At 43.7% G+C, this 27,899-nt stretch overlaps 1 protein-coding gene across 4 annotated transcripts in view; it reads left to right on the top strand.

Moving 5' to 3' along the window:
- CNOT2 (CCR4-NOT transcription complex subunit 2) overlaps positions 1-27,899 on the top strand; it is a 76,708-nt gene that overhangs the window by 39,790 nt on the left and 9,019 nt on the right. For all 4 annotated transcript variants that reach the window (XM_018576383.1, XM_018576384.1, XM_018576382.1 and 1 more), the window contains 8 exons: positions 1,174-1,299; positions 2,466-2,587; positions 10,344-10,464; positions 12,216-12,372; positions 18,707-18,768; positions 18,901-18,950; positions 21,971-22,071; positions 24,874-25,018. In XM_018576383.1, the coding sequence (XP_018431885.1) occupies positions 1,174-1,299; positions 2,466-2,587; positions 10,344-10,464; positions 12,216-12,372; positions 18,707-18,768; positions 18,901-18,950; positions 21,971-22,071; positions 24,874-25,018 (884 nt within the window). The remainder of the gene's footprint in view (positions 1-1,173; positions 1,300-2,465; positions 2,588-10,343; positions 10,465-12,215; positions 12,373-18,706; positions 18,769-18,900; positions 18,951-21,970; positions 22,072-24,873; positions 25,019-27,899) is intronic.

Genomic DNA, 27,899 nt, shown 5'->3' with positions numbered 1-27,899 from the left:
TTTGGTGGGATCGACATATCAGCACTATGTCAGCCAACAGACACCAGCCGCTGTGTGTTTAGTCACTACTGTCATTACTGTGCTGCTCACTTTTCTCCTTGAGGCTGTGATATAAAAAAGAAAAATCATGCCTCCACCAAAATGGCCACCACCATATTGACACGTTGCAAAACAAGGCATGGTAAGTCAATAGTGGGGAAAGATCGGCTGCAGGGATCACAACCTACCACAGGCAATACTAGCGACTAGTCCCTTATCCTCTGCCTGCCTTTTTTTTGGACACAGCTTCCAAAGTTCAGTTCATCTTTACATCCAAATAAAGCAAGATTACATTCTCAAATGATCGGGTAGGGGGTAAAGTTGCTAAATACAAAGAAGCTCTTTCCTTCACATGTATAGAAAATATGGCTACTGTTTTATACATTCCATAGTCGTGGAATCCTAGCCTAACAGCTTCCAATAAATGGCAAGAGTTTATGGAATAGAGAACAGTAAATGCCACATGCTTCCATGTCCTTTTTTCTGGAGATGTATGCTCCCTTCATTAACAACTGTTGTAGCTCTGTTGACACAGGAAGTCATATACTATCTAGTTATACTGCTGCCTAAATGCTCTTTTATTGGCTTGCAAGGCAATGGCATTCCCAGAATTCATTTTGAAATGGATGTCTCAAGAAGCACATTTGGTTATTGTTGTATTGTGAGCTGATGGCTGTTTCACGAGTCAGATTGCCATGAAGCTGTAGAATTTTAAACTAAGCTGTCCACTACTGTCATGAGAGAAGAGGGCAAACTAGGTATAATTAGGATAGAGAAAAACAGAAGACCCAGATACACACTGCAGTTTGAGAAACAAATGTTACAGTTCCTCAGTTTTATGCTTCCCCAAATAGTGCACACCAAATACCAACGTAATTTGCAACAGTGAAAAGATGTCTCTGGGATGCTAAGCTTATAGGTAGAGAAATGCATATGTGAGACACAAAAGTGTTCCATGTCAGTGGCAGGCTAAAAAATAAAGCAAGAATCAGACAGCTGCAATGCCAGGTCCCTATTTTTTTCTTATTCTGACAGATTCCCTTTAAAGCCTAGCCATGGTATTAGCTTTCTGTTGTCTTGTCATTCTATACATTTTAGTCTTCTTTGCTAACAAAGCATTTACCCACATTTTAGATGGAAGTGAAAATGTGACGGGATTGGACCTTTCAGATTTCCCAGCATTAGCGGATAGAAATAGGAGGGAAGGAAGTGGCAACCCAACTCCTTTAATAAACCCTTTGGCTGGAAGGGCTCCCTATGGTAAGCCATTATTTGTCTCACTCTATGCCTTGTACTGCTGGTTGCATGCCTTTGGATTTAGTAAAGTCTGGAACTTAAAAAGGGCCTTGACCATGTCCTAGAGTAATGTCTTCTGGTTACAATCTCTTGCCAGTAGGACTCATGTACATGTTAATGGATGCAGAAGTGTATTTGGCACCTTTTTTGAGTTTTGGGCTTTTTTCTGCCTAGTTTTCCAGTTCTTTGCTGGTCGGACAACATTGCTTGGGAGAGCAATGATGGGCATGTCAGGTGCCATGCCCATTTTTACGTGCTGCAAAGCTATTCACCTAAGGGGTTTCTAAAAACTCTTCTCACCCAGTACTGTCGCTGTCGGCACCCTTTTGGCTGGCATCCCTTGATCAGCTGATCGAAGGAGCCAGCTGGAAAATCTTTGTAAGACAATAGCTGTCAGAATACAATGCCAACATGGGGATTCTTTGACACACATGTAGTGTTTATGGAGGTATATGCTCTATTTTATTCATTCGGGAAAAAAAACGAACAAAAAAAAAATAGAGCAGTGTATGGCCAGCCTTAGGCACATGTGTGAAGTGTCTATTTTTTCAATCTTGTGTGCTTGATGTCTTGTAATAGCTTGTTGTAGACATAAATAATATGCAGTAGCACTTAGCAACCAGTTGCCATATTAGTGGAGTTAGGTCAGTGTTAATAATTTTTTGCTATGTGGCAACGCATGTCTTTGCTGTTTCCACAATTATGTTAGTTCAAATCCTTAGGCTGGATTCACACCTGGGCATTCCCAATAGGCGCGTTGTATGCACGTTTTTGCCCTTGCGTTTGAAGCACGCTTTTCTGTCCAATGAAACGTGCGTTCCACGCTCGTTTTTTAACCTCCCTGGCGGTATGATTTATTTTTTTTTTTGTATTTCCTTTTTTTCTCTTTTTTGTTTTACTTTTAAACTTCCCGCCGGTTCCGCATACTTCTTCTATACCAGTGAACTGCACGCTCATTTTTAACTTTTAAAATCTGTCTTTATTCAGTTACATTAGTGTATTTTTCCCTGGTTTTTAAATAAGTAGAGAGTTTTAGAGATGCATTTACATGTTTACTGGTGCAGTTGAGTCAAAAGACTGAACTTATTTTAGAAATGAATATTGTAACTTTATATTTCTCTCATCTGTAGTTGGCATGGTAACAAAACCAGCAAATGAGCAGTCCCAGGACTTCTCAATACACAACGAGGATTTCCCTGCATTACCAGGCTCCAGCTATAAAGATCCTACATCGAGCAATGATGAGAAATCTGTGAGTACTTTGATATTAACTGACAAAAACTTTTTGTGTACACGTTTTATACAGTGACACTAAATTCAGAAGTTAAATCTTAATAATGCATTCAAGTACCTTAACTATTAACAAAAATGTATCTTACTTGTGCATCACTCAGCTGTAGATCTTCAAATCATCCCTGAATTGGTGCTGACACTGTCCTTCCTTCTGGAGGGTGGCTACTTTTGTTCCCCATGTGTTGCAAAGTAGTCACGGCTCCAAGCTCACTCCCGTGATAGACTATAACTTCAATTAAAAAAAGTAAAGGTTTTAAACCGTACATTACAACACACACAGGAACCATGGGGAACAAAGGTAGCCACCCTGCAGAAGAAAGGAGAGTGTCCGTACCAATTCAGAGAATATTTTGAGTATCTACAGCCTAGTGATACACAAATAAGATATATTTATCTTTATAGTTTATTTATTGCAGATATATAATATATATTCGTGCAGACAATTTATCTAGTTAGGGTACTTGAATGCATTTTTAAGATTTAACTCCCGAGTTTAGTGTCACTTTATTACACTTTATTTGTTAAAATAGTTTCCTGTTTCTGTAGTATGTTTTAAAAGCGTTTTCCAACTTAACAAGTATATTACACAGGTAATGATTTAGGGCCCATTCAGACCTATGATTTACCATAACACACGTACCGTGGTGCAGTGATCAATTTTGAATGGCATTCCCAAAACATTACCTGTGATGTAATGCACGGTTCAGTTGCCTTGATTTATTTTTTACAGGTATACTGTGACCTGCATGAATGACAACCTTCGCAGACACCCCTTGTGTCCATTCAGAGACCAGCTCGTAATCATTCATAAAAATACTTGGCATTCGCTGAATGGCTGCTGTGCCAAGAAAGCAACCCACTGTGTTTTAACAGCAGAGGAGAAGTTGCTCAACACAGTGGCTGCACATACCCTGAAAGATCTCTGTAAAGCACTGTAGTAGCTTTTTCTCTCCCGTTCATTGAAGGACACAGGGAACAGATCGGAGATCATGTACTGTAGGATAATATCGCCACCTGCAGGAGAAGGATGCTAGGCACAAAACTAAAGACCAATTACAGCCTGGGACGGCCCCTGCCGGTGGCCAAACCCCCCACCTGCAGACAAGTCTCCAGTTTTTTGCCTAGCGTCAGGAGTAAGGAGCTAAGAATTTTTGCTTGGGTATTCTTACCTGCTTCGTCCTGATCTTTTCAGAGGAATCTTCTAGCAAGTGTTGTCCGGGTGACAGGCTAGATGTCTCGGATCCTTGGAGTCTCACCTGGACGACCATCGGATGCATGCGGACCCGCTACGGTGGGGTGGCCTGTGGGTTCGTCCCAGGGGGGTGCATATGACTGGGGGTCTCGGCCGGCCAGTCACAGCACTCCCCACAGGCTGCTGGCGCCGCGACTGCGGTCGGGGGCGCCAGGTTTCCGCAAGCGCCTGTGCACCTGGACTTCGGTGTTCCCTGCGCAGCATGGATGGAGGTGTCTGGTCTGCGGATGGCCCGCGTTTTCCTGCGGTATGTATGGCGCTGCGTGTGGTGGTGGGGGTCTGTGGGGACCAGGATCTGCCTGGTCTCCCTTTGGGGCTGCCTGCCCTCCTCCCCGCATCCCCTCATCCCCCTCAGTCAGCCTCTGGGGTCGCGTTGGGGTGTTGTGGCCCTGTGGGGACTTGCCTGGTTCCTGGCCGGCCTGCGGAAGCAGCTGTGGCTTCCTGGGGATGTTTTTAGCGGCGATCGTGGTCGGGCTGCCCCGCGAGGGCTTGTGCCCCTTTGTGTCTGCTGGCCGCTCTGTTCCGCCCGCGTGTGTGCGCCGGGGCCGCTAATCGAGCCCCCGGCTTCGTTTGCGGCCTGCTCCGGAAGCCGCGGCGTCACTTCCGGTGCGCCACTTCCCGGTCCCTGTAATAGCTCGTCACGCGGCCGGATCGGTCTTTCTTGCCGGGACGCGGTCGGGTGAGGACGCACTGGGACGCTGGGAGTCAGGTGCTGTAGGAGGGTCGTCTGGTGCGGGTGGCGCCTGCTGGGGACTCCCTCGTTACCTGTGGCTCTGTATTGCAGGGGCATGGACAGCGGGGACGGACTGGCCGCAGTGCTCTGTGAGGGCTACGGCCTCTCTTCAGGGACCTCTCCCACGTCGCCTCTTTGCGCAGCCTGTGCTACTGCGCCCCTTTCCCAGTCTCCCTTGATGCCTGCGGGTTCTTTGGGTGGGGGTCCGCTGGCGCAGGGTTGTCATTGGAGGTTTTTTCCTCCCACTATGGACAGTTTTGTGTCCCGTATTGAGCGCGCGCTGACGCAGCGCCCTCCAATGAAGCGCGCCTTGCCGGCTCCCTCCTCAGGCCTTTCTGGGGATTCAGAGGAAGAGGGGGAAACTTCTGCGGCCGCGCATCCCGACCAGGGGGACTCCTCCCAGGCGGAATCTGGTAGTGACGACGAGTCGTGGGCCTCCCTTATGGCCCAGGAGCGCGGCCCTGGTTCGCGCTGTGCAGGAAACGCTTAAGATTTTTCCTTATGTTCCTTTTTTTTATGACTTTGTCTACAAGGAGTGGAAGCGCCCGAGCAAGTCGTTTTCCGTTCCCAAGCGTTTCTCGGTTCGTTATCCTTTTGAGGAGTCCTTCCTGTCTAAGTGGTCCACCCCTCCCGCGGTGGATCCGCCGGTTTCCCACCTGAACAAGGCTACAGTTATCCCGGTGGAGGATTCGCCTTCCTTTCGGGATCCCACGGATAGGAAGGCGGAGGCTGTGGCGCGTACGATGTACTCGGTTTCCGGGGCTCTGTTGCGCCCTGTGTTGGCTTCAGCCCTGGTCTCCCAGACTTTGACCGAGTGGGCGAAGATGCTGCGCCAGGGTCTTGCGGAAGAAATGGTGTCTCCTGCATATGTCGACCTGGCGGAGCAGTTGGTGCAGGGTCTGCAATACCTGTGTAATTCGGCCTTGGATGCGGCACCTTTGGTTTCCAAGCTGTCTGTGTCGGCGGTTACTCTTCGACTCCTCTGGCTTAAATGCTGGTCGGCCGACCAGGCTTCCAAGAAGGCCCTGACGGAGCTCCCCTTTACGGGGGATCGTCTGTTCGGTACTACCTTGAATGAGATCATTAAGGATCTGACTGGCGGTAAGAGTAACTTCCTGCCTCAGTCGAAAAAGCCTAGGGACCAGCGGCGGAGGCCTGGTCCTTCCTTTTCTGCTCACAAGCGGCTTTTTCGTCCACCTCCGCCCTCTGAGAAGGGCGTGTAAGCCCCCCTCGGCATGAAGACCTGCCCCCATCCCGGGATTCCAGGGTGGGGGGACGTCTTCGGCTCTTTGCGGGCCGCTGGCTGTCCCGCGTCTCCGACACCTGGGTGCGGGAATTGGTGTCTTCGGGCTACAAAATCGAGTTTCTGTCGCGCCCCGAGGACAGGTTCTTTCCTTCCAACCTCCGTCTCCCTCCGCAGCGCCTGGCAGGCCTTCATGGCGCGGTGGCGGGTCTTTTGTCCCAAGGGGTGGTGGTTCCGGTACCCTCCTCGGAGAGGTTCAGAGGGTTTTATTCAAACCTGTTTACGGTACCAAAGAAGGATGGGGTTCGTCCCATCCTGGACCTCAAGCGGTTGAACGTCTTTGTGCGCGTTCGCAGGTTGCGGATGGAATCGATCCGCTCTGTGGTGGCGTGTCTTCATCAGGGGGACTTCATGGCCTCACTCGACATCAAGGATGCCTACCTTCACGTTCCTATCTGTACCTCCCACCAACGCTACCTTCGCTTTGCGGTGGGGGACGACCATTACCAGTTTGTCGCTCTGCCCTTCGGTCTGGCATCTGCGTCTCGGGTGTTCACCACGGTGCTGGCCCCGATTCTGGCCCTGTTGCGATGTCGGGGGATCTCAGTGGTGGAGTACCTGGACGACGACCTGCTGAAGGCGGAGTCCCATTCCTCTCTGGTGGCGGATCTGGCGATCACCGTTCGGTCGTTGGAGGAGTTCGGCTGGCTCCTGAACTTCCAGAAGTCTTGCCTGGTGCCGGCCACTCGTTTGGAGTATCTGGGGTTGATTCTGTACTCCGCCTCGGCGTGGGTTTTCCTGCCCCCTGAGAAGCTTCTGAAGCTTCGCTCGCATGTGGCGCTGTTACAGGCGCGTCGGTGGTCAACGATCCGCTTTTGCATGAAGGTCCTGGGCCTCATGGTGGCTTCCTTCGAAGCAGTGCCTTACGCTCAGCATCACACGCGGGTTCTGCAGAGGACCATCTTATCGCTATGGGACAAGTCCCCTTCGTCGCTGGACCAGGCGGTTCGGGAGGCGAGGTCCTCCCTGGTCTGGTGGCTTCAGTCCCCGTCTCTGGTGTTGGGCAAGTCCTTCCTTCCCATTCACTGGACGGTGGTCACCACGGATGCCAGCCTGTTGGGCTGGGGGGGGCGTCCTGGACATTTGGACGACTCAGGGCCGTTGGTCGTTGGAGTCTCGACTCTCGATCAACGTGCTGGAACTTCGGGCGATTCGCCTCTCCCTTCTTCATTGGACAGGCCGTCTTCCCGGGTGGCCGGTCCGGGTTCAGTCGGACAACGCCACGGCCATGGCTTACGTCAACCATCAGGGCGCACAAGAAGTGTGGCCGCGGCTCGGGAAGTGGAAAGAATTCTATCTTGGGCGGAGGAGCATGTTCCGGCTCACTCCGCCGTGTACATCCCGGGCGTGGAAAATTGGCAGGCCGACTATCTCAGTCGCCAGTCGGTGGGTCCGGGGGAATGGATGCTACATCCGGAGGGGTTTCATCAGCTTTGCCTTCGCTGGGGGTTCACGGACGTGGATCTCCTGGCGTCTCGCCTCAATCGGCGGGTCGATCGGTTCGTGGCCAGGGCCCAGGATCCTTGGGCGGATGCGGTGGACGCCCTGGTGGCGCCGTGGGATTGCTACGGTCTGATTTACGCGTTCCCTCCACTGTATCTGTTACCGCGTCTCCTTCGCAGGATAGCGGTAGAAGGCGTCCCGGTCATCCTCGAGGCTCCGGATTGGCCGAGGAGGGCGTGGTACGCAGATGTGGTTTGGTTAGTGGCGGACATCCCCTGGCGCCTGAAGCTTCGTCCGGATCTTCTATCTCAGGGTCCGGTGTTCCATCCGTCTTTACAGTCGTTGGCTTTGACGGCGTGGCTGTTGAGAGCCAGGTGTTGAGGGATCGTGGTCTCTCGGATGCGGTTATGTCTACGATGTTGCGGGCTCGCAAGCCTGTGTCCCGAAGGATTTACCATCGAACATGGAAGGCTTATTTTGCCTGGTGTGAGTTGGTTGGATTTCCGCCTCGTTTGTTTTCCGTTTCCAGGATCCTCGCTTTTTTGCAGCGTGGTGTGGATCAAGGTTTGGCCTTGAGTACGATCAAGGGCCAGGTTTCGGCTTTGACTGTCCTTTTTCAGCGTCCGATAGCCTCCAACGCTTTCGTTCGCACTTTTGTGCAGGGGGTTACAGGTATCGTTCCTCCTGTTCGCTCCCCATTGCAGCCATGGGATTTGAATTTGGTGCTCTCAGTGTTGCAGGAATCTCCCTTTTGAGCCCCTGCGTGAAATTTCAATTCTGACTCTGTCTCAAAAGGTGGCCTTTTTGGTGGTGGTCACCTCGGTCCACAGGGTTTTTGGAATTGGCGGCCCTCGCTTGCTCATCCCCGTTGCTAGTCCTGCATCGGGACAAGGTGGTTCTGCGGCCTCGGCCGTCTTTTTTTTTGCCAAAGGTGGTTTCGGCTTTCCATCTCAATGAGGACAATGTCCTGCCTTCCTTGTGTCCGCAGCCTGTCCACAGGAAGGAGAAGGCGCTGCACTGTCTGGATGTGGTCCGCGCCATCCGTGTTTAACTGAGTGCTATGGCTTCGTTTCGGGAATCGGATTCCGTTTGTCGTTGCAGATGGCCCTCGGAAGGGCCGGGCTGCCTCGTCGGCCACCATCTCTCGATGCATTCGCAACACGGTCTCTCAAGCGTATGCTATTAAGGGGCGTGAGCCTCCTTTTTCTTTTACGGCCCATTCTACTAGGGCTGTTGGGGCATCTTGGGCTTTTCGTCATGGTGCCTCCGTTTCTCAGGTCTGTAAGGCCGCGACTTGGTCTTCTGTTCACACCTTTGCCAAGTTCTATAAGGTGGATGTTTTGACATCTGCGGATGCTGGTTTGAGGCGCAAAGTGTTGCAGGCGGCCGTTTGAGGGGATTTTTTTGTTCAGTTGGGGTTGTTGTTTCTGTTGTCCCACCCCTCTTTTTTGGTACTGCTCTGTGACGTCCCTACAGTACATGATCTCCGATCTGTTCCCTGTGTCCTTCAATGAACGGGAGAGAAAATAGGATTTTGGTACTCACCGTAAAATCCTTTTCTCTCCGTTCATTGAAGGGCACGGGGCCCGCCCCTCTGTGTGGGTGTGTACTCCTTTTACTGCTTGTTACTAACTGGAGACTTGTCAGCAGGTGGGGGGTTTGGCCACTGTCAGGGGCCGCCCCAGGGTGTAATTGGTCTTTAGTTTTGTGCCTAGCGTCCTTTTCCTGCAGGAGGCGATATTACCCTACAGTACATGATCTCCGATCTGTTCCCTGTGTCCTTCAATAAACCGAGAGAAAAGGATTTTACGGTGAGTACCAAAATCCAATTTTTTTACAGGCTCACCATGACCCTGCCAGCGTAATCATCTGGTGTCAGATTGTCACTTTGATGAAGGGACCCTGTGCGGCCCCGAAACGTTGGTTTTGTTTGTGACGACTGGTCCGATTAAATGGACATCAACGATATTTGAGTGCTGGTGATTTCTACTTTCCAGATTTGGATATGGGTCATTTAGGTGGCTCTTGGACTTATGTAGATCCCAGTTGTTTTGTTGGGTTTGTTAGAACTTGTTGCTCTTTGCCCACCCGTCTGTTGGACTGCTTTTTGAAGTCTCAGATGTTCAAAAAGCAGTCCAACTTGAGGGATGGACATAGGAGCAACACGTTTCAACAAGCCCAACAAAACAGAACTTTCTTGTCTCATTGGACGAGAAAGAAAATAAGGTGTTCTTACTGTAAAAGCCATTTCTTGGAGTCCATTTAAGGAAACGGGTACCTCTCCTCCTGATTGGCCTCTTGCTGGGTTAACTGGGCAAAGAAAGGGTTGTCCTGGGCTGTCCAACATATTTTTTGTTTTGCGAATGTCCAAATCCTAGAGTAGGCAGCAGTAAAACGTGACAGTATATGAATTCCTGTGTCCCTAAATTGACTTCAAGATGAGGATTTTACATTACATGCAAAAATTCTATTATTCAGTCTTAAACTCTGGCAGTGTGCCGAGTTGTCACATTTCAGGGGGCCTGTTACCTTTGACTATTCTCTGTATAGTCATCCTCGAATTCAATAAAGCTAAAAAAGGGGCTAAATATAAATATTTAATATATAATGTTAGAGTGTACAATCCTAAGGATGCGAGGCTAAATGTTTATATTTTTAAACTTGTTGCAGCTAATTCTCTCGTTGATATAACCTCAGCTATATGTTAAGCTCACTGGCAGGAAGGGTTTAATACAACTGTTTAGTCAGATGTTGAGTTTCAGTGGTCAGAGGTAACTAAGCAGGGGCTCCATAAACCTCAACGTTTTTTGATGTGTATTATAGATACCACAATGTTTTTATACAGTACATTATTTTGTAAAACTGTGAAGGTCAAATATCTCATATATTAAAATGGAAACTTTTACGTGGCGATCAACATTTTTAAAGACTTCCAAACTTTTTTTCTTAGCAAATCTTAAAGTAACATATCTCTTTGTATGCAGAATTTAAATACGCCAGGAAAAACTGCCTCAAGTACAGATGGACCCAAATTTCCAGGAGATAAAAGCTCCACGACGCAAAATAATAACCAGCAGAAAAAAGGGATTCAGGTTTTACCTGATGGTAATACATTTTAAATCATGGCTTCTTTTCTGTAATTGTGTGCATGATAGTAGTACATATTGATTGATTTTTTTGTGCCCAGTTAGAACTTTGTTCAGTGAAAACCTGTAATATCTTCTTGTCAACAAAGTAACACTGATCGTATGTAACAATGTGCTGCATCCTGCTCCATAACTTCGCCCAACGCTATGTGCTGCCGGAGCCCCCTGAAAAATCTTAGTTTGTGGTGCACAGGTGTACTGCCCCTGCATTCCACAAAGCATTGCTTGCTTAAGCCACCTATCTCTAGACACAAGTACTGTAGTGCGGGGACACTAAGTTTGCCGAATCTCCAAATATTGTACTGCGGGAGGATATATGCCCAGGGTATGCCGTGTCAGTGCTGCGTTTTGTTATGTGAAAATATTACAGATTTACTTTTAACAGGGGCACAGCAAACAATTGGAGATTTTTTTTTTGTTTCTATTGCTTTTCCTTTATAAACTGTACCCAGAATTATTGGGTCATTTTATCCAGTGTGTTCATACTCGGCTTTCACAGTGAATCCTTGGTAACATATGGCCAAAAACCTTGCTGGTTTGCTGCCAGAAATGGGGAACAAACTAAAACGCAGTGCATAGCCTTTACCCTTGGTTAGCTGTGTCACAAGTGTCAATAAACGGATGAAATGGATAATTAAGTCCCTTTTCTATAAAATGGTGGGCTCACAGCAGCCACATGTGTGTTGGAACTGTTAAGGAGAGCTAATACTTTTTGTAGGGAAAGATAATTGGGGCTTTTGTTTGGATTTTTGGAATTTGGTACATGTCTCTCATGGCAGTGCCCAGCTTCCCATACCTTTTTTGTTTGACAATAGCTTGCTTATTAGCCGTCGAAATGGGAAGAATTGAATAACAAGTTTTGTCATTTTTAAAATGTATAACTGTGTCAAGACCTTGTTTAGATGGGCAGCAGGCTCTACTGCCCTCTGAAAAATGATCCACGGTGGACTTGGGCTATAGCGCAGTGGCTGCCCCTGGCATTCAGGAGGAGATGGGGGGATTTTTTTTTTTATTGAACTACCACTACTTAACCATGTTGGTGATCAAGCCTTTGACACATGGTTGCCGTGTGGTCCTATTCACCTCTATGACCTTGTTTGCCAGGGGGCACCACCTGCCACACAGACTTGCTGTACAATTTTTGCCACGAAGCAAAGCATTGTGGCTGCGGAAATGTATACAGCATTGTCTAACCACAAAAAATTGCAGTGAGGGGTGAAGAGCAGTAAAATGTGGATCAACCGCCTGATTTCACCTCCCTTTAGCTGCCCCATCTAAACAAGGCCTAACAAAGACTCTAAAGGGCTAGATTATGTGACACTATTAAGCACTGCCAAAAGCTGGGAGAAAGTGTGCAAGATCAAATGACATGTTAATTCCCAAGGTAGAGTCAAAGTAGGTAAAACTAATAAGGTGGAAAATATAAATATTTCATTAGTATGCCTACACAGATATTATAATTTTAGGACTGAATATTTATAATCGTGCAGGAACCAAGCAGTGACTGGTTCTCTTTAAGTGCCAGAAAGCGGAGACCACCCTGGACATAGTATAAAAGACCCTTACAGCGCATGTTCGTACCAACTTGTACATTGAGGCTATGCTTTCTCACTTTGTTTTGTTACTTTTTGTTAATCTTTACACATTACTGACTCGGTGTCCTGTCATTTTAATTGTTTCTTATCATTAATGTTGGTATGTCTTATCCAGGCCGAGTTACCAACATTCCTCAAGGTATGGTGACAGATCAGTTTGGCATGATTGGCTTGTTAACGTTCATCAGGGCAGCTGAAACAGACCCAGGGATGGTACATCTTGCATTAGGAAGTGACTTGACAACACTAGGCCTCAATCTCAACTCTCCAGAGTAAGTCTGCTTGTTTTATTTGTTGTTTTTTTTTCACTTTGCTTTTTGCTAATAATGTTTGTTTCTGTATTTGTATTTTTTTTATGCAAACCAAGAGAAATGTTTTTCAGTCTCTACTAAGTCAGGCAAATAAGGTTCTCATTAAGCAGTTAGAATGCAAGTTGAATTGGGAGTTTCGGTATTTTTTTTTTTTGCATTGCTTAGCACCTGAGCGGCCAGTCATCAGGCCTGTGTACTGTCACTTGGGGGCTGGGGAAGGTCCCTGGTTTTGTTTTAAGCTCCACTACTGAGTTTACATTGGGCATTTTTGCTCGGAGCACTGGCAGGTTAACAGAACAGGAGGGGATTGCGGGTGAGGCAAATATCAGTTGAAAAAGAGAGAGCCCTTAAAATTAAAACTGAAACCTTGCCCTGAATGGGTTGCACTTAAGTTGTGCCTGACTTTGCAATGTATATAAGTCGAAAACTTTTTTATTAATGCCAAGTTTACCTGTCATTGCTGAACTCCAGTTACTTCTACAGGCAGGGAAGCAGCGGCAGCTTTTATATTCATATTCAAGACATATAAGATCTATCAAGACAGGTATTCTATAAGTACTAGAATGGCTACTTGCAGTTATAAGGAGCTTAACAGTAAAGTTTTCAGTTTCTTTAAAATTGCAGCTTTTTTTTTTTTTTATAGCTATGGTGTCGTGCCAGTCTTTGTTGCATGGCTTTGTATAATGAGATGACCTTTGTTTTATTCAAATTCTTTGAACTTGATTGTTGGCTTTTAATGGCACAGTGGCAGCATATTTTTATTTTTTTTACCTGCACCACTACATTGTCAGTGAAAAGTTCTTCACATCAGTAGCATAAAAAGTGATTAGATGTTGTTCAGTTTTCACATTTATACAAAAGCGTTATAATAGTTTCTAATAGCAGAAAAATGATGGGAAACATTTTTGAGTGTATTTTAGGAGTTTTCACAAACCTAGTGATAAAATCTGCTGACAGCTTTTCAGTAAGGAGTAGATGTCAGTGAAAAGGAATACCTTGTCCCCCTCTTTGCAGATAGAAATGCTCTTATGCTTTTTATTTTTAAGCAGCATCAGAAAATTTGTACTTACAGGGGTGTGGAATTCCTATCGCCCGACGCCCTGGGCAGGCAGTTTCGGGCGCCGGGCGAGTCGTTTTTTAATACATTTAGCCCTGCTCTGGACAAGCAGAGCTAAATATATATTGTGGAGCCGCCGCTCGTTTTCATGGTGGACCCGTCACCACGGCACGGGAGCTCACCATAGAGCCGGCAGAGCAGACGAAGAACTTCTGTTCTTCGTCTGCTTTGTGCTATCACTGAGACTGTGACACTGTAATCACAGTGCCACCTGTCTCAGCTGTCAGGAACTACACAGAACATCTGTTGGAGTGCAGGTTCCATAAAGAGAACCTGTCACCTCCAAACTATCAAATAGAGGATTTTAACACCCTATGTGATAGGAATAAAATTAAGTGGGAGGAGGAGTAAAAAACAAAAATGAAAATATTTTTTTGAAAGGTATAAAAAAAAGTCAAAAATAATACAATATATAAAAATTTAAAAAAAATAAAAGTGTAAAAATAAAAAAATAACTAAAACCAACTCCTCTGCCCCTGCCATCTGCATACAAATAAACACACGCATAGGAAATTGTGTGTGTGTGTGTGTGTTGAGTCCTGCCGCCATTTCACTGTCTGCCATATTGTGGTAGCCATGCAGCAGAACTCTCTCACACGCACAATGTGCATTAAAGGAGAACTATGAGGTCAGGGCTTTTCCCCATAGTTCTCCTAAAGGGTTGCAGGAGAACGCAAGCTAGCGTGATCCCGTGACCCAAAGCTCTGTATACTGCGAGCTACAGCACGCGGTATACAGAGACTTCGCAGCCGAAATGGATCCCGACAATTATGTCTGGATCCACCCAGCTGCGTGAGTGACAGCTGGCTCTGCCTATCTAGAGACTGAGCCAGCTATACCCGCCCCCTCCCCCGTCCGTTCCGCCAGTCAGCGCTGGAGGATCGGACGGGGGAATCCACTCCCTCCCCTGTCACGGCAGAGAGCCGTGACGGGATCGAGAAGTGAGTAAGCGCCGGTATGTGTTCACTCACTCCCCGATCTATTGAGCCGACCTGTAACAGTTTCACTGTCACAGGTCGGCTAGAACTATGAGGATGAGTGAAAATCACTCACCTCATAGTTCTCCTTTTTAAAGGGTAAGTTCACTTTCCCAGGTGACCACGCTGACCAATGAGAAGCGCTATTTAGCACAGTCAAATACAGTTCTGATTAGGGATGATTTCCTCTGACCGGCAGTGCCGTAGGGGAACATGGAGCCAGTTTCCCGTGCAATCAGGAAGGCAGTGTCTAATGACCCGCCTTCCCGTTTCCTGATTGGCCGGGAAGCCAGCTCCTTGCTGTTTGGCTGACAATCAGCATCGAGCCGTCTTCCCGGCCAATCAGGTCATTACTCTCCGCCAGGTTTCCTGATTGGCTAGCAAGCTGGCTCGATGGTGATTGGCCGGGAAACAGGCTTCCCAGCCATTCACAATCAAGCCGGCCAAACAACATGGAGTCGGCTTCCCTGGCAGTCAGGAAGCCGGGTAGCATCTCATTACCGGCTGCCCTGCTTCCTGATTGCCCGGGAAGCACCGATACTCAGTGAGTACTGAAAGCAAAATATCGGTACTCGTACTCGATACCCAAAAACTGGTATTGGTGCATCCCTAGTTTTAAACTTTTAAAACTATATTTTTTTTGTATTGGGACAAGTAGATTTGACTCCCGCTTTAGCCCTTGGACAAGTAGTTTTTTCAAAAATGTCCACACCCCTGAGACTACAAGGTTAACTTTTCTGACAGCCCCTATCCCCCCCCAAATACAAATGGCTAAAAAAAACATTGAAAGAACTCCCCAGCTTCCAACACTTCCAGGAGGTGCGGGTAATGTCCCGCCAACCTCATCATTGCTGGGAAAGCTGGGTGTTTGAAATCCGGCAAGCATGCACTACAACAATATGCGCCTCTGCAAGTGTCAGAAGCCAGAACCAAGGTAAGTTGTTTTTTTTTTCTCTTTTTTTTGTTTGTTTGATACTCATTTTTTTTAATAGATTTTAATAACATTAAATTGTTTGGAAATCTGGGCCATTCTTTTAACTTGCAATATCCTTATGACCATAAAATGAAAGGCCCAGTATTCGATGTATTTTCAGGGATGCAGTCAATGCAATGTCTGTCACAGAAATTCCAAGTAAGCTGTAGCTCCCCCCCACCCCCTAAAAATGACTTTGCGTCATTTGTAGGTGGCTATGGAATTGCCAGCTCTCCCACCTTTTCATGTTATCAAATGCCGCTGATAATTGAGGCACACCAGTTTTTTTTGCAGCTGCCTAGAGCCGCATTGTAGTTACAGTAGTATCTGGCAAGCTACAAATAACCAAAGAAAAGAAGCAATGAGATTTGTAGCAACTACAGATCTCTGCTACAGAGTCGCTACCCTAATGATAAACTAGTTCATGTCAAGTTAACATTTATTGATATGAATTTTCTTTTTTTTTTTTTAAGGTTATGTGATTTGTTAATTTGACCTTTCATTTTTTTTGTGCCTTTTTGAAGTCTGTAATTAACAATATTCTACCCCAATATAGTGTCTCTCTTTCGGTTCTATGTTTAAATTGCTATGATCGATTCCTATCCCTTCTAAGCCTGCCAGAACAAGAGTGTTGTGGATTGTCAGAATTAGGGATGCACCGATACGAGTATCAGTGCCGATATCAAATATTTGCTCCCGATGCTTATCCCAATATTGGAACTTCCAGTATCAGGAAGCCGGCTCCATGCTCCCTCGTCGCCAGGCAGCATGGAACTGGCTTCCTGGCCAATCAGGAAGCTGGGCGGTGTGTAATGACTCTCCGTCCAACTTCCTGATTGTTTGGAGAGCTGGCAAGTCATTACCCACCCCCCGGCTTCATGATTGGTCAGAAAGCCGGTTCCATGCTTCCTAGTCACCTGGTCTAATGACTCGCCGCCCGGACTTCCAGCATCGGTATCAGCGTGTACCAAAAAAAAAAAATATCGGTATTTGTACCCGATACCGAAAAACCGGTATCGGTGCATCCCTAGTTATAACCAAATTGCCTTTGCAAAGCTGATGTATTTAACAAAAGTTTTATTTTAAAGGGAACCTGTACTGTAATAACCTGACTTTTTCTCGTCTTTTGAAGGGCACAGGATTAACTTATGGGTCTTATTGCCACCGGCAGGAGGCTCAGACATGGGCAAACCAAAAAACAAACAAACTATAGACGAGCCCAGAAAAAAAACCTTCCCACTACCAGCATGCCTCAGTTGTTGCATGTCTCATGGAAGAATGTCTCTTCAGCTCTGCTGTGAAATAGACTAATCATTTTTGCACCTTTTTTTTTCTTTAATATTTATTTTCTACATCTCTGTAACTGGTGCCCCCAGCTCACTCTACTAATTGCTCCACAGCTGCTTGCATAATGCTTGAAATCATTTTGCCCCCTACTCCTAGAGTCTATTCTGTCATCTGAGTCCTCTTTTAATCCAAATGATGTGGCCATTTTCTACTGAGGTTTTTTTTTTTTTCTACATTAGCTGTGGTCTGCACTGGCATTGGACAGTGCATGTCACAAAAAGGTTTATTTTAAATAAAAAAATTGGAAACTCCTTAGGCCTTTTACCGAATACCTTGGATTGTCTGTTTTCCAAAAAGGTAATTTTGGGGTGTGTTTTTTGCCCTGTGATTTTTGTTAGAAATATCTTGGCTCTGAAAAATGGCCTGGAAAGCAAGGGGGTTTAACATGCTGTTCATAAAGAGGTTAAGGACCCAGCTGATAAGCAATTGGAAGCACCTTTCTAGAACTCTGTTCTCCCTGGTGGTCCCTGCTCTTCACCCCATCCTGGCTGTTACTTTGCCAAAACATGGCTGACTGGTCAAAAACCCTTTAAAAGAGATCTCACAACTGCTGCAGTTGATCACTTATTTAAAGAACACATTGTACAGATGGCGCTGGCTTTATATTTCAGTTGTGATGGTCTGCTGGAAACCCCTCTGTTTTTTTATGATCATGCTCTCGGTACTGCTTTGCTACAAAACTTGTGGTATTGGGAGGCGTTAATCCTGAGCTGGCCTACAATTTTGTTTTTGTTTGCTAGTGTCCAATCCTTCTGTAGGTGGAAGTATAACCCAAAGTTAAAAACTGTGTCCATCAATAGATTCCAAGAAAAGTATTTACAGTGTGTCCAACATTCCGATTTTTCCTTTTTTTTTTTTCTGTCACACTAAATACATAGATTAATAGACCTAGATATACTTACCTATTTCAGTAAAATAATTTTTGCTCTCGCTGCAAGCTTGGAACCTGCTTTCTTTGCAGTATGTTTGTTTCAGCACAGAGGACATAACATGCCACTTTTAGTTTTTGGCCAGATCTTTTGATGCTATTACAAGTGTGAAAAAAGTCTCCTCACATTCCCTTTAATTTAAGCCTTAAGCTGCCCATCTTTTGATTTTTCCTTTACCAAAACCCTACTATAAATTATCATCTTGCAAATACCTAACACTTTATTCTAACCCTTAGAGCATATGTCAGAGCAAACAAACATGCAGTACATCTTTGAAATACACACATATATACTTCCTGATGTTTTTTCCCACAGCATTTTTGTGGACTACGTTTTTAGCTCTGCCCAGTTTGCTTTTCTAAAACTACTCCGACCCACCTATTCTTCCACCTCCACAACATAAAAGCTAATTATTCTGTAGTTCCAAGATCAGAACTGGGAGGGTAGTTTACTCTTCTTGAGACAACACAGGAATTGTGCACAATTCATAGGACAGTTTGGAATTTCTGACAGTGTATGTAAACCCTAACACTTCACATGAAACCTAAAACACAACCTAACACTTTTTTCCACAAAATACTAACCCCTGAAACTAAAGGAAACCTGTCATGAGAGAAATATATAGGCTGCTATTGCTGACCTCTCCTGTTCACTGTTGTATGAAATACTTTGGCTTGGCCCAGCCCCAGGTCACTCGCACCAGCCCAAGTATAGTGAGAAGTTCTCTGACTTTTTCATTTGCTGCAAGCTTGTTGTGGGTCAGTTCCTATCAGATCTGTATTTGCATTGTATATACCAAAAACATTGAGATGGCCTTACATATAGGTCAGCACCGAAAACTCCTGGTCCTTGTGGCAAATTCTGCCTTCTCCCAGAGTAGTTAGCATGCCTTTTCTTTTATTGATGCAGGCCTGTTTTGTGCTTAAATTGTTTGTTTTCCTTTTTAACATAGGAATCTTTATCCGAAGTTTGCATCGCCGTGGGCATCCTCGCCTTGTCGACCACAAGATATCGGTATGACTTTCTTGCTTCTTTTGTGTGATGTTCTGATGAAAGAACATGTTGTGTGTCTAGCCTGAAATAGCCACATCATTTTATCTAAAGCTAAATTGTTGAGTTTTCATTCTCTTTTCATTTTTCCCCTAGATTTCCATGTCCCGTCAGAGTACTTAACGAACATTCACATTAGGGATAAGGTGAGTGTTTCTTTAAAGTGTGGGCTTTAATAAGAAGCTGAAAATCAGTAATTCTGTGCAAGCTGTGAGCAGTCATTTGGGAAAATGCAAGAAGTTGGCACACTGCGATTTCCCTTTTTGTTAAGCTTGGCATACGCTGTTTGCATTTCGGCTGATTCCTGATAAGGCAGCTGAAATTCAAGCCATGGATGGCTCTGCCAGTCACACCCAGCTGGACAAAAGTTGATTTAAAAATTTGCAGTTGGGTGGAAAAGTTATCAGCCAAACATCAACTGCATCCTGTCAAATGGGACTCACAGCTGTCTGAATACAATAGCCAGCAGATGGAGATTCTTCTATCCATGCTGTTTAGAGTAGACGGGGGGATCGATTGTTTTTCACTTGTCCAGCTCGCAGGCTAAATGAGAGAAATCTAACCGTGCATAACGAGCTTTAGTGACTAAACCTATTTAAAAAATTTTAAGGGTAGACTTTTGAAATTATTATTTATTGGTAAAATCTGCCATTTTTTTCACCAGCTTCGGGTGCATATTTAATCATTTGTATCCACACCCAGACAATCTTGTACAATGTGAATGTTATATGATTAAATATACACCGTTGGGTTTATCTTGTTACAATTAACCGGAAGCCTTTACAATGCCTTGAGTGAGATTTTTAGGCTCACAAATTTAAGGAAATCTGTGCTTTGCTTATGTAGAAGAAAACGAAAGTTTGCTTTAATGCCCTCCTACCCGGGGGCGTCACCTATCACGTTTTCTTTGCTTTGTTCAGCGATAGAAGTGAGGAAATGTAGCCCCGTGTAAACGTGGAGTTGCTTTAGTCAGTGTGACGGACCACGGTACTCAGGATGAGTATGTCCGCCGCTGTATTCTTCCTTGCTGAGGAGATATTGCAACCCGCTGATAGGTCCCAGTTTCCCCAGTCACTAGTCGAGACTCAAGTGTAGGGTGAAACAAACTCTGATTTATTGAGAAACTGCAACCTTTTATACAGAAAGTGATCAGATCAGAATATAATCCCATCACATCCACCCTGCCCTCCCCAGACATTTGGTCTGCACAACCCCACAGGGGTCCACCTGCTAAAGAGCTCCAGGCAGCCATAGCAGGAGCATGGCCAGAATATCATTGTCCTGAGCTCCTTCAGAGTACAAAGGGAGATAACGAGGGGGGCTGCTTGACAGTCTATTCATAAACAGGTTAAACAGTATAACACACATAAACATAACCCAACACCAATACACATTTAACCCATAAACTGATGACCATGTCATCACAGTCAGAACATACACAGAGCTGGGAGGACTGTCTCCCCGCTCCCAGTAATTGAGTGCCAGTGCTGTGATATGAATGGAAATGAGTTGCATGCTCTGGGGGCATTAACGTATAACCTGTTGGGCAAAGTATAGCTTTGGTTTAAAGAGACACTGTTTTCCTATTTAGGGCTAGGTAACAGTGCATGTGTAAAGCCCACCTCCAACCAATTTTTTTTACTCTCCACTTTTGTGCTTGTCCGCTACTTCTTGTTCTGTGGCTGGCACTGGAACTTCCAAGTATGGATGAGCACCTCTTTCCATTATGCAGTGCTTGGGCCCAGTAGCCCGAGCACAGTCACATGATGTCACTGCCGCCAAAATACCCGGTGTCTGAGCAGTGGCAGGCAGAAGAGGTTAGAGTTTTGAAGGGACAAATATAAATTGGTGGGTGGTAGGCTTTATATAGATCCAGCCACTTTGCCCTAAATGGTAAGGGTGACAGTGTCTTTTTAACCACTTGCTGTCTGGAGCAATTTCTTAATATTTGCACACACAAGATAAAATCAGAGTTTTGGGGTAGAAAACAACTTCAGACCCCCAAACAATTCTATATTTTATGAAAGCAAAGGCCCTGTAGAATAAAAAAAAATGCTAGTTGCAATTTTTTTATGTTGCACGGTATTTGGGCAAATCGAACCAGTATTTTCAGGATAAAATACACTAAAATGAAAGTGTACAGAAACAAGCCCCCATTGTAATAGCAAATATGAGGTGACAGGTGCTCTTTATGGAGGCATCAGAGGTGTTTCAGACCCCTAATGTCACCTAGGGACTCCAAAGAAGCTGAAGCAGCAATCTGCTTCCCCAGCTTCGTCTCCCGGCTCTAAGAGCCGGAGAATGTGCACAGTGACACCGGAAGTTGTGTAATACATATCACTTCCAGGTGTAGTGATCGGAGGAAAGATCAGCGGCTAGAAGCTTGCTCATCGCCTTCCGATCGGTGAGGGGAGTCCTGCTGTGCCCATCCCAGGCCTGCGGAGGGCGCACACATTTGGTCGCACCGTACAAGCGATCGCCTGCTGTTTTAAATAATACCAAGAACATGGCAGGTGCATCAGCAGTCATGTTCATGGTATAACGGCTTAAGGACCAGGACGTATTTTGACGGTGGGCGGTCCTGAAGTGAGTTTTCTCATTCAGCTGGTTGTTTACTGCTTAGATGCATCTAATAAGCAGGGACATTACTTTTCTTTTCAGAGTAATTAGTTTCCTGGAATAAGAGTAACCTCTGGCAATACTTGTGTTTTCATAACATTGCACATCTTTACCAGTCCAAACAAAGCATAATTAGTATCAAGTATATGAGAAGCTCCAAGCTCCTGAATTCGTACAATTAATTTAGCTAGCTCTTTATTTTCAGAGTAGCCTTGTGTTATAAGACTGCATATTGGGAAGTAATAATGGGCAATATCTCTCAATTTCTAGGTCATGTTTATGAGCCATTGTGGGACTGGCAAACTCATTGTGCATTATATTTTCTTTTTTGTCTCCACAAACAACATTCATACTAACAAATTATTCAGAGTAGACATATGTTGGTAAACACAATATAGTTTCTTTGTTGCTAACATTCCGATTAAGAGATGAATTCATGGGCTCTACTAAAATGTATGTTTCCTGTTGAACTTTTTGCATTTGTTTATTTTGTAAATACAGTATTTATATTTTCTATGATACTGATGTCCTTCTTTTCTTTTTGCAGTTGGCTGCAATAAAACTTGGCCGATATGGAGAAGATCTTCTTTTCTATCTTTATTACATGAATGGAGGGGATGTTTTACAGCTTTTAGCCGCAGTCGAGCTGTATGTATAAGTATTAAGTAGTATTTCCTGTATGTTTTGTATAGACAGCCAGTAGGGAGTTTGTAAAAGAAATGTGTAATGGTTCAGTACTGGTGATCTGTGTGTTGCACAACATCATTCTCTGCCACTGTATGGACATGCACCTCTACACCCTCAACCATTGCGACAGCGCACTGAACACCATTATATGCTACTACACCAAAGCACACAACCTCGCTCTCCAAGATTGGGCAGGGTCTCGTAAATGTGCAATTATTACATATTAAATTATAACAAATTGGGCCTCAAAGCAAAGCAGCTCCACTTTGCTGACTCCTAAGTAGGGCTGCAGCTAACGATTATTTTCATAATCTATTAGTTAGCCGATTATTAAGTTCGATTAATCGGATAAAAAAAAAAAAAAAGGCTCCAGTGATGGACTACTAGTTTCTATTGAGATTGTAGTCCATCACAGGAGCAAGCTTGGCGCGGCGGAAGTAAAAAAAGTTGAAAACGTTGACAACGTTTTCAATCGTCGATTTTAATCGACTTAATCGAATAACTGTTGCAGCTCTACTCCTAAGCTAACCTATAGTGTTCTTTGTCAAAGATTGTGTATGCAGTATCAGAAAACATTTAAAAATGTATACAAAAATTTACCCCAAACCATTATAATTTCCATTTGAAACCACTACAATCCTTTGGTTTCTGTTGCTGTGTCACCAGTAGACATCTGTGAGAAATGTATAGCTTCCATTTGGAGGAAGCTGGGGGAGGGTCGGGTCTGGAAGCATTAGTTTGAAGGATTTTCGATCAAGTCAATGAAGCCATGGATATTGATGATAATGCCACAACAGCCTGCCTTCTCTGCTGTACTCAAAAATCATAGGTTTTATTTAATTTACGGTACTCTTTACTTCGACAAACTGATATTTACCTGTCCTTGGCAGAAGGAACAAACCACAGTACCTTGCAGTGAGCATGCTAAGATTAGAAAGTTGTTCTAGAGTCCTTTGTCCCCATGGGTATGCAGTGACATGCATATAGAATGTAATGTATGTACTGCATGTGTTTTGTGTTTGCTTATGCCCATTAGTGTACATTTTTAACGTGCATTGAACCTTATTTTATGCATTTTCACCAGAATGTTCTATACCATCTGAGAGAGGAAATTTTAAGAATGAACATTTTCTTTGGTGTGGAATTGCTAAAAGCCCAATAAAGGACAATGCTTGTGTGTTTGTGCACTCGCCAATAACTTGTAGTGTGCCTGAAAGTGCAGGTTACTGCAGCAATGTAACATCTAGATTTTTTTTTTCTTTTTTTTTTTTTTTTTAAAGGAGGAAAAATGAAAAGAGCTGCATGTCAGATCAGTTTCCGTATGTATGAATTTAACCACCGCATTTTTTACACACCTTAAAATCAGAATTTAAAATAAACTCCCAAACAATTATATTTATTTTTTGAAAGCAGAGGCCCTGTAGAGTAACAAAATAGTAGTTGCATTTTTATGTCGCACAATGTTTGCGCAAATGTTTTTATCAAGTCAATTGCATTTTAGTGCACATAAACACAATATAATACCCAGTTTTTTGGGAAATAAAAGATATGGGGTCACGTTGAGTAAATAGATACCAAACAAGCCTTCAAATTGCGCATGCCCGTGCAATGGTGATTAACTCTAGTACTCAAAATTGTCTTTCAGCAATGCTTTAAAACCCTTTAGTTTAGAGTTAACGGTGAATGATTGCTCGAATCATTGCTCTCACTCCGGTGCACCTTTCCTAATTGGAGGAAAAGGGATTTAACCACAAGGGTTAAAAAAAATTTGGAACTCTCTTCCACAAGCAGCGGTATCGGCAGAGAGTATTGAATCAAAAATCATTTAGATACCTTCCTCAGAGACCACAACATTCAGGGGTACAGATACTCTTACTGACTAGAACACGCACACACTCGTATACACACACACACGCATGCACACACTCATGCTCATAAAGGTTGAACTCGATGGACCTGTGTCTTTATTCAACCTCAAATACTATGTAACTTGTGTGGCACAATCACTGTATACACATACATGTGCATGCCTTACACACGCATTTGGATTTACAAATGTTTCAGTTTTTGAAACTTTTTTTTCATTTTTATTTTCATGTTCTTTGCGTTTTAACACCTTTTTTTTTTTCCATTTCCACTTAACGTTATTGCTGGCACAAGAGGGCTAACATGCTATATTCAGAGGCTGTTGATGGACGGTGGTCCTGATGTTAATCAAATTACCCGGTACCAGACAATCCACCTGAGCAACTCCCCTGACGCATACTTATCTAGTGATCACTTATCTTCCTGTTAGCCATCCCTCTATGAATTAGCTGTTATTGAACAAAACACATCAGTGTAATAGATCAGGCTGATTGTCTATGTACCGGGGAATTGATTCAAATCTTAGATAAGGTAACAGATCCAGTATGCGGCTCTTTTTCTTTATCCAGTACATCACAGGCATGTTAACGCGTGTTGTCTGAACAAGCCCGTGGATGGCACAGGTTTTGTATTTTGCAAGTGCAAATTATTCAGACACCTGTCAGCTTTTCTATAAATCCATGATTTGCTTTGTTTGTTAAAATTGTGTATATATCGATTACAACTTTGCATAGTAGGACACTTTTGTAATTGGACTGCCCCTACTGAATTTACTTTCAGACCTTCCTATAATAATGAAGTCTTTGTAACTGCTGAATTGGAACACGTTTATACACTTGGCGACATTGAAACAAAGTGAGATGCAAAACATAACATTGAAAATGTTACTGTTTTTAGTTTCAACAGAGACTGGAGATACCACAAAGAAGAACGGGTATGGATAACCAGGGCACCTGGAATGGAACCAACAATGAAAACAAACACCTACGAGAGGGGAACATATTACTTCTTTGACTGTCTTAACTGGAGGAAAGTTGCAAAGGTACAGTATATTTTATCTGGTTCTTATGTGTGCTGTCGGTATATTTTTAAAAGCACACATACTTTGACGCATTTCTTACGTTTAGTGCTTACTCATATGGATCTTATGAGTAAGTACTAAAGGTAAGAAACATGTCAAGGGGTTCGATGCCCACTAATGTTGCAGATGCTCGTTGTAATGGGATCAAGCGAGGTTCGTGTCAGTGCTATCCGCGACATATATTATGACTTATGAGCAGCTCTCTTGCTGCAGCGGAGTATAATTGTATGTATTGTGAAGTTTACCCAATTTTTCTATGATGAGCGTGACTCATAGACCTCACAAGACCATATTCAATTGCGTTGCTTTAAATGCACTAATTAACAATAACTGCTCTGCTTATCAGAAAGTTCTATGTATAGTATATGGAAACATATACTATACATAGAAATATATATTTCCATATATTCCATATAGTATACACACATATATACTATATGGAATATGGAAACATAGGGGAAATTAGAGAGGCAGATAAAGGGCCTTCTTTTCTTTTTTGAGCCAATGATTCAATTCATTTTGAGTCAGTGACCTTTGTACAAGCATGTAGCATGTGAAGTCTGAACTCCCAAATCTATATGGTTCAGGGTCAGTGACTTTTAAAATATTAATCCATGTGAGCTGCATGATAACTTTACAGCAAACATTTTAAAAAGGTTAAAAAATGGCAGCCTCTGTATCTGTATATTTTTGTCAGCCCAGACTTTCTTAAAAACAACAAAAGAAAATATATTAAATGGATGTGTTTTTCCTATACTAATATTACAGGATGACTAAATATGCTACTGCGTTTATAATGTATTATATAGAATCTATAAAAAAAAAAAAATGTTAAATTGACCTTTACATAATTTCATTATGTGCACAGCCATGGATTTTAATTTTCTTCTTTGTGCATTGAAATAGTGAAACTGGTCTTGGTTTAGTCCACTAATGCAGGTGGGGGTCCCAAGGTTGTTTTGTTTTTTATAAGCACAGAATTCTGTGTATCAAGAATTCCACTGCACGATAAAGGGAAATTACATATTTCCTACTACTTTTAATAGCATACTTAAAGGGCCTGTAGAAGTACAACAAGACACAAAAGGTACTAAACAAATACTGTGTGTAAAACAGCTCATTTACATTAGACTTGGTCAGTAGTGCAGGTATATATATCATGGCTCTTTTCATGTGTGTTTTTGTGTGCTTACACATAATTCTTGCATTTAATGTTTGGTAATATATTTTCTTATGCTTGTGCTTTTGAGAAAGGTTGCATTACCAATAACAGGAATATGCCATGCAGTAAAAGCATACGATAATGCAAGGCAAATGTGTGTGTATCCGCTCCCAATGCTCTCTTTAATGAGTGCTAATGCATATGGCACAGGAATGTAGTTGTTTTTCCTCACTGTACTGCATTGTAGTGCACTGAACAGCCTACACAGACATCAGTTCTGCCCCTGTGTATTTCTGTGATTAAAAACCTGTGTTTATACTGCAAGCAAATGCACAGATGAGAACTGGTTCTTACAGCCATGGATATAATATTTAATGTGTATTTTGAAAAACCAAGGGAGCTCATTTATATAAAAAAAAGATAGACCAAAGGATAATATTGGCATTGTTCATAGAAATCAGCCATAGTATGGATATAATGTTTGAGTGTAGGCGAGAATATGAACCTGAATGAACCACACTTCCACTTTCTTGTCCTTCTGTGAAGTTAAATGGTTATACAACATAACCTTTCTCTTCCTAACTGCAACACAATCCATGCAGCAAGTATGGTGTCCTTTTTCTTATGTAAAAGACCTACATGAAATCACTTAAAGATGAACTTTAGAGGCATAACCGTAGGTTTTCATCATCCGGTACATTTCTCTTCTGTCTCACGGACCGGACGGTGAGTAAAAATTTAAAAGCGAGTGGAAATCTTACATTTCACAGTTGTCAGTGTAATAACTATTACCATAGGAGACTTACCCTTCACTCTCTACCATCGTAATAGAGGTCATCTGGATAATAATGAGGGTTACTCTAAAAACATGACCATTTGGGGTGTGTGGCTAGCATATGATCCTGCGCCCACACACTATACAAGAGCTCTGGTGCTCCTATCATAAAGAATTCAAATCCACCTGAACTCATGCACTCTACCTAAATAAATAAATATATATATTGGAGGTGCACCGAAATGGAAATTTTAAAACCGAAGCGAAACCGAAATAAAAAAAATTGTCAGGCCGAAACCGATACCAAAAATGTTTTTTTATTTTAACTTTTTAACTTTTTTTTTATAAACTTTTTAATTTTTTTAATTTTTTTATACTTATTTTTATTCATGATTGAGAACACAAAGTCCTCAATCTCTTTTTCTGTATCCCCTGTTATTAATGAACAGGAATCCTCTAATGAGTGTTCCTGGTCATTGATAATATAAGGACATGGTATGTTTACCATAACCACAATTATGAATGAACAGGAGGTGATGTAGATCACTCCCATTCATTCATAATTGAAGATATAGTAACCATACCATGTCCTCAATTATCTACAAACACTACAGTATTTGTACCTTCTCTCCTCTCTGACACGCTGTCACAGGAGGCTGAACGAGCAGTGTAGGGAGGAGAGCTCGGCCTCCTGTGACAGCGCGGCCTGTCTCCGCCCACACACCGCTGTGATAGGAGGCTGAGCGGTGTGGTAGGAGACGCCGGCCGCTCGCAGCGCTCAGCCTGCTATCACAGTTTCTCTCCTCCTCGCTGGGACACAGAGCAGCGGCCAGCGGGGTGGAAAGAAATCATTATGCCAAAAGTGCCATTTTCGGCCAATATGTTTTGGCGACTGATATATCGGT

This window comes from Nanorana parkeri, unplaced genomic scaffold, assembly GCF_000935625.1.
Source record: "Nanorana parkeri isolate BGI_ZX_2015 unplaced genomic scaffold, ASM93562v1 scaffold65, whole genome shotgun sequence".
Classification (NCBI taxonomy): Eukaryota; Metazoa; Chordata; class Amphibia; order Anura; family Dicroglossidae; genus Nanorana; species Nanorana parkeri.
The sequence above is the reverse complement of the archived record's forward strand: the minus strand, read 5'-3'. Positions and strand labels throughout refer to the sequence as shown.